This window comes from Cucurbita pepo, chromosome LG05 (genome assembly GCF_002806865.2).
Source record: "Cucurbita pepo subsp. pepo cultivar mu-cu-16 chromosome LG05, ASM280686v2, whole genome shotgun sequence".
Lineage (NCBI taxonomy): Eukaryota > Viridiplantae > Streptophyta > Magnoliopsida > Cucurbitales > Cucurbitaceae > Cucurbita > Cucurbita pepo.
The window spans coordinates 1,162,258-1,169,518 of record NC_036642.1 but is presented as its reverse complement, the minus strand read 5'-3'; the positions used below and the strand labels follow the sequence as shown (position 1 = coordinate 1,169,518).

Below are 7,261 nucleotides of genomic sequence, written 5' to 3'. Positions count from 1 at the left end.
TTTTTTTTTTTTTTTTTTTTTATTCTTTTTCCTATTCAAATAACAAAATAAATAAATATTTTTTCCTTTATTTTAATTTTTAAATATTATATTTCTTTTTTTAAATTACACAAAATTATATAATATCGTCACATGCCCAAAATGTTCCCTTTGTCGGTTCACAAATCACATTATTCACGCTCATTGACCGTTTAAGATACATATAAGGTAACATGGCTGGCCACATTGTCGAATTCGAATCCCATGCACCAATGATATAAAAAAGAGACCGAGATTCAGGGTCAAATTGAGATATTTATTTTATTATTATTTTTTTAAGATAAAGTAAATATTTTTTTTATTCTTATCCAAATTAATTAAAATAAAATTTATTGTTTCTAGTTTTTCAAACTTAAACTTTTTTTAAAAATATATATATATATATATTCTAGTTGAAATTTGGAAGTAGTATTTATATAGAAATAATTTTAGAAAATAAAATCAAAATACATTAATTTGTTGGTATAAATTACCAAAAATTCCAAACAAATCCTAACAAACTTTTTATTAATTTATATTTGACGTCATGCACTCTGCCTCTCCGATTCTCCTATTTAATATATAATTTCCTTTTTAGAGAAAAAAAAAGAAGAAGAAAAGAAATCTGATAAGATATTTATTTCCGTTTAATGGAATATAGTCTCATAATTGAAGCTTAATTAAAGAAAAAATAGATGCTATTAATAAATAAGTATTGTAATTAAAATTATAATTTGGCCTTTTAAGTTTTCCTTATTTTGTTTTATATTTCCTTTTATAATTTTTTAATATTTCCAATCTAATAATTGGACATATAAGGAACGAGGTCTAGTTCCATTTTAGAACACGAGATTAGAATCAAGACTAAGGACAAGCTCCACTTATAAGAATCATATCATCAACCAATAAGCCCAGAGCGAAAATAGAAATCGAGAAGCTCTCATAAAAATTCAATTAAAGAGCCGTTCTTATTCAATTTTTAGGGTATTTTTAAAAAGTCCATTAAAAAAACGTAACAAATAGTGAAATATTTTATCAATATATAAATACGAAGAAAAAAAAAACAAACAAACTTTGCTTAAATATAATTATAATTAATACATTTGACTTGTCTACTACATATAAAAATAATTATAATAAATTAAAAACATAGCTAAACACATGTGCTAAATTCCCTAGGCATCTTAGCTGCAATGCTATAAAAATTAATCATATAAAAAAGAAAAACTTTGCCATAAACACAATAATTAATATTATTTTATTTCATTAACATCACGTCACGGCACACTTCATTAAAATTATATACGCTTCATTAAAATTATATACTATAATTTGATTGGAAAATGACGCATTCTCTGTCAACTTCATCATTTCACATTTGTTGACTCAAATACACGAGAAAGTTTCTACACGCAAATGTCATAAATTGTATACTTTTACTCTACACGTAGAATAATTTTATTGTTAGACCGAAGTTAAAACAAAATACGACCAAATTTACTTTAAAGTTGAGCCGTTCAAATCTCTCACTTTATGTGTTGTAAAAACTTGACGGGACTGTTGCCAATATGTTTTGTTAATTTAACCTAACGTGACTCAATGTCACCGAGATGAGTATAGTTTAATAGATAATATACTAATTATCATTCAAAAAGTCGATGATTCGATCCTCTAACTCTCCAACCACTACTAGAATTTAAATGAATGTCGACCCATTCTTTATTCACAATTTCTATACGACCCAACGAGGTCGTCCGGGAATTAAATGTTTTAAAAATATAAACAATAGAAGAAAAAAACCAGCCGAAGGGTATATTTGGTCAATTTTCACACGAGGGAAGAAATCTCGAGTAAAATGAAATTGGGTGGATGAGTTTAATGGTACAACAACAAAGCTGTTCTGTTTGTCGTTGAGAAATTTTGGTCTCTGTTCTGTCTGATACCAGCCCACAGGACAACATTAAATCCTGCAAAACGCCCTTTTTGTTTTGCTCGTCCAATTGACCTCCAGCTGCAATGCCCTCGGGATTAAGGTACAATTTTTTGCTGGCAGACATTAAATTCATTTCAATAATTTTTATTCCCAATTCACTTCACTTCCGCATCCTTGGCGTTCTTGTTGGCACATCGTCTAATGTTTGGCTTGTATATCATTTTTAACGGTTCAAACCCACCATTAGAAAATATTGTCCAATTTAGTTCGTTATGTATCACCGTCAGTCTCACGGTTTTAAAATGCATCTATTAAAGAGAGATTTTCATACTCTTATTAAAATTGTTTCGTTAAAATAGATAGAAACTAACTATCTAATTTGTGAGCGACTTTTCTAACCTAATTTATAGAAGGCGTATTGTCCACAAATTAGACTTTACATTTTCCAATGTACAAAAGTTGTCAACTGGTCAAACAATTAAGTCCGTTATCTCAGGCATATCCATTTAAATTGACCAATGTTTTATTTTTCTAAACATTATTTTACTTTTTTTAATATCTATAACATATTAATATTAAAAACTGATATAGTTGAAAAGAAAAAACATTTTTTTTCAACACTTTGGTCATTTCTCTAATTTACTAATTTTCAAATTATATCTGGATGGGTTCCAACCAATCAAATTTAAAAGATTATTACGGGTCAAACCCAATAATGATATGAGTTTCATTTCTTTGAATTAAAATGGGGTATTTGTAGAATGTTTTTTATCAAACATTTTCATGTTTCTTTTAAGATAAAGATTCGAACAAATTTTTCCTTTATTTAAGAGCTCAATTTAAAAAGTTAAATCTGAACGTGTTGGTTTCGTTTGGCATATTTTTTCTTTATGGTTGAAATTTTACTCAAGGTAGAACGATTCCGTTTAATAAAATTTGAATTCAAAGAATTTTTTAAATGACGCGAAAGTATTTTTTAAAATTGATATTTTATCTCAAAGAACTTACATAGTTCTTTTTAAATAACATCAAATAAATAATAGAATTAAAATTTTATTTTTTAATCTCAAGTAAAAGAAAAATTATATATATATTTTTTAATTTGCATAAAAAATGAGAAAAAAAATTATTTTTAAATACTTAAATCTCACGTTGGTTGATGATGATAACAAAATATTCATTGTAAGGGTATAGAAACATCTCTTTAGAAGCGTTTTAAAACTTTGAGGGAAAACCTAAGAGCAAAAGTCCAAATAGAACAATATGTGCTCACGATGGGCTTGAGATGTTACAAATAATATCACTAGCAAAAATACTAGGCCTCTGAGGTGAATTGTGAAATCTCACAAAGACGTTGTGCCTTTAAGAGGATGGATTGTGAGATCCCACATTAGTTGGTGCGGATAACGAAACATTTTTTTTTAAATTTTGAAAAACCAATAAAAGACAATATATGGAACTGTTACACTCTTTTTGTTCCACGTGGTTCGAGACTTATCTAAGAATTTAGGATTTAAAAAGAAATGGTGGCCATATTTTAGAGATTTAAATATAATTTTAAGGAAATCGATGTAAGGGCGTACCGATATATCCAATAATTATGAAAGTGATTATTATATTTGATTAGGTACATGCGACATGGATTAACTATATAATAATGCCATGATATGTAAATAAATCTAAAAAAATTAGAAAGATGGTGGCCAACTTCAAGGAATACGTTCAATAATTTAAAATTAGTCTAAGTGATTAGGTGGGTTTTTTATAACTATTTTCCATAAATTAATATAAAAATTTTGGAGGAAAATAAGAGGGAGAATATTTCCTTGCACGCAACTAGTTTTCTTTAACGTTTAATTTATATATTTAATTATACTAAATATTCCTTAATCTTGGAATATTTTTCAATTATGTTAGTCAATCTGAACAATAAATTCAAAATTGATTAAAAATAATTTTATAAATATTTTTTTTCGTTAAAATAAGAATGAGAATTGACGCAACAATAAAAAGTATTTTTAAAAATTATTTGAAATATATTGAATTATATATATTAAGGTTATAAGATTGATATTTTGTCTTTATATTTATATGTATTTATTTTTCTTTTAAGTTTTAACATTAAAAAATAAAATAAAATAAAAAAATTATAACTATTTAATCTCTATATTTAAAATTTATTACGATTCGATTATTTGATGATAAAAGTCCCACATCGACTAATTTAAGAAATGATCATGAATTTATAATCATAATATTTTTTATATTGGTAAGAGGCATTTTGGAAGAGTAGAAACAAAAGAAAATGGGTTAAATTATTGTTTTTTTTTAAGAAAATAGTTATTATGGTCGAAATCAATGTCTAAATATCTAAATACACAACTAACATGTAATTTAATAACTAATTGTTGATTTTTTAAAAAGGAAAATCAGAGGAAAAGGGACGCATGTGAAAACGGCGACTTTTCGTCAAGGAAGCCGAAGGGAAGCCTGTTTTAACCGCCATGCGTCGCTTGCTTGGTGCATTTGGCCGCTCGAATTCATGGAAACCATACCAAATTCTTGAAAGGTCTTCTTCTTCTTCACATAGTCTTTGTTTCATTTACGTGTACAGTTTTGATTCAGTTCCATAGCTTTGTCTATCTAATGGATCGATCTTTTCTCCCGTTTTGTTCACGACAAATCCTTATTTGATCAAACCCTGTTTTTTTCCATTTCAAGCTCTTCTGTTCCGCATCTGGAATTTCTCTACCTTTTTGAACCGTGTACACGATTGCTTGTCGGTTTCTGATTTTTCTGTATATAATTTTCTTGGCATCCAAGTTTCTGCTTGGATTTTCCTCGGTTGATTAATTTGTGAACATAATTCTGCTTTGGGATTGTTAATCTCGTAACCAATTTGACTTTGTTGGGCTTTTGGAACTCTGTACTGGGTGCTCTTGTCTGCAACTTTTTGTTTTCCACGAGTGAATTGCGGAGAGTTTCATTTTTCGGGAGTTTTGAGTATGGGTTGTTTCTTCAATTTTAATCGGAAAAAGAAGATCAAAAGAGGAGCAGGACCGACTAAGGAACCGAATCAAAGGAACAAATCGGATCGTGTGATTGATGCATTGGAAACGTTGCCTACGCCCCGGAGCATACCTGAGTTGTACAAAGAGAAGGAGCATAGTCTTAGAGCCTTTACTCTCGAAGAGCTCAAAATCGCGACGAATGGGTTCAGTAGGTCGCTTAGGATTGGAGAAGGTGGCTTTGGGAGTGTATATAAGGGGAAAATAAGGCTGGAAGGTGATCAGGGAGAGGAAACCATAGTTGCTATCAAGAGGCTTAAGCCAAATAGCACACAGGTATCTTCAAATTCTTTGCCGTAGTTAGTCTTTAGTTGCCTAAGGAGCTTAAACAGGGCTGAAGATGATTGATTATTCTATTATTTTCCAATGTTTTTAGTTGCTAGTTAAGGAGCTTAAACAGGGTTGAAGATGATCGATTAGTATTTATTTCATAACGTTATTTTCTTCTTTTGTTCAAGGGTCATAAACAATGGCTTGCAGAAGTTCAATTTCTTGGTGTTGTTAGTCATCCAAACCTGGTAAAACTTTTGGGATACTGTTCAGAAGATGGAGAAAGAGGGATCCAAAGACTGTTAGTGTATGAATTCATGTCTAATGGAAGCCTAGAAGATCATCTCTTTAGCAGGAGTGCGACTCTTTTGACTTGGAAAACTAGGCTACAGATTATCCTTGGTGCAGCTCAAGGATTGGCTTATCTACATGAAGGATTAGAAGTTCAGGTACAATCTGACTTCTACTTGTTTGATTTATTTAGGGACCTCATCATTCTTTTGATGCATTTGAACCATAATTATCACCTGATGTTTGCATCAATCAAGGCTTCATGCTAAGTTCCACATTGTGTTGCCTTTGTATCATTTGGTTTTGCCCTCTTGAAGTGCTAAAGCGCATTTCATTTTGAACAACTAATGTCGAGTTGCATATGCTCTTTCGAGGCATGCATATAGACTGACGTTTATTCAATTTCTTGCTGTATTACATAATTTTCAAAATTTTCCTGGTAAATTGATGTATTTTGCTGCCTCTGCATTGAAAGGTGATATATCGGGACTTCAAATCGTCGAACGTGCTATTGGATGAAGAATTTTCTCCTAAACTTTCGGACTTTGGGCTTGCTAGAGAGGGGCCAACTGGTGATCACACGCATGTGTCCACTGCAGTAAGTTCCCGACTTAACGAGTTCATGTTAGTCTTCAAGAACGGCCATTTTTAGCTTGCTGCAATATGTGGCTAGCTTTCTATTTCATGTTTAAAAATAAAAGCCTCTGTTAACATCTCTAACAAAAGCTTGCAATAATAGTATTCCAAGGAACTAGACACCAGTGATCTTAAAATGCATAATATTTCTCAATGTAGTTTTGACATAGGAATTTTGCTACTTTGCCTTTAAGAATTGGGAAAATTGAAACATGGCCATGGCCATGGCCGTGTTTTTGAGTCAAGTTACAGGAACGTGACTCAATAACGCAGGCACAAGACCTTTGAATGCAAACAAAGAATTCTGATTAACTTGGATGAGTTATATGAAAATAAGCATGTATGGTGAAGTTTGATGACTTTGTAAAGCTGATTTTTGCCGGTTGCACAATGATCAGGTGGTTGGGACATATGGATATGCAGCACCCGAATATGTTGTCACAGGACATCTAACAATGCAAAGTGATATATGGAGTTTTGGAGTAGTTCTATATGAGATCCTCACAGGCAGGCGAGTTCTCGAACGAAACCGCCCCACGGTGGAGCAAAAGCTACTCGAATGGGTTAAACAGTTTCCTGCAAACAGCAGAAGGTTCAAGACAATAATGGATCCTCGGCTTCAAAACCAGTATAACCTGGCTGCAGCTCGAAAAGTTGCCAATCTAGCCAATCAATGTCTCAACAAGACTGCAAGAGATCGGCCAACGATGTCGAAAGTCGTCGAAATCCTGAAACAAGCACTAGAAGAGTCCGAGGAGGATCGTGTTTGAGGATTCCTGTTAATCATCTGGGTGTTTACTGCAAAAAAACTGAAATGGTTGAAATGGTTGAAATGGTTGTGAGGTATCACTTTTTTTGTATGAAAGCTTAGTGGAGCTGCCTCCCCTTTTGACGTTTGCTCTTCATTCATCATCTTTAAGATTAGAATATGAGTGGGAAGATTAGGCGATTGATTGATTTTGATTGGTTGCTGGTTTGAGATGCAGAGATTTTTTTTTTTTTTTTTTTTTTTTTTTTTTTTTTTTTTTTTTTTTTTTTTTTTTTT

At 31.2% G+C, this 7,261-nt stretch overlaps 1 protein-coding gene across 1 annotated transcript; it reads left to right on the top strand.

Annotated features, from left to right (window-relative positions):
- Positions 1-5,477: 5,477 nt before the first annotated feature.
- On the top strand, positions 5,478-7,167 carry LOC111794740 (probable serine/threonine-protein kinase PBL19; the record flags this gene model as incomplete). Its single annotated transcript, XM_023676871.1, is given in 3 exon segments — positions 5,478-5,738; positions 6,056-6,178; positions 6,615-7,167. Coding segments are annotated over 3 exon segments (756 nt in total), but the record flags the coding sequence as incomplete, so codon positions are not given.
- Between the last annotated feature and the right edge of the window lie 94 nt (positions 7,168-7,261).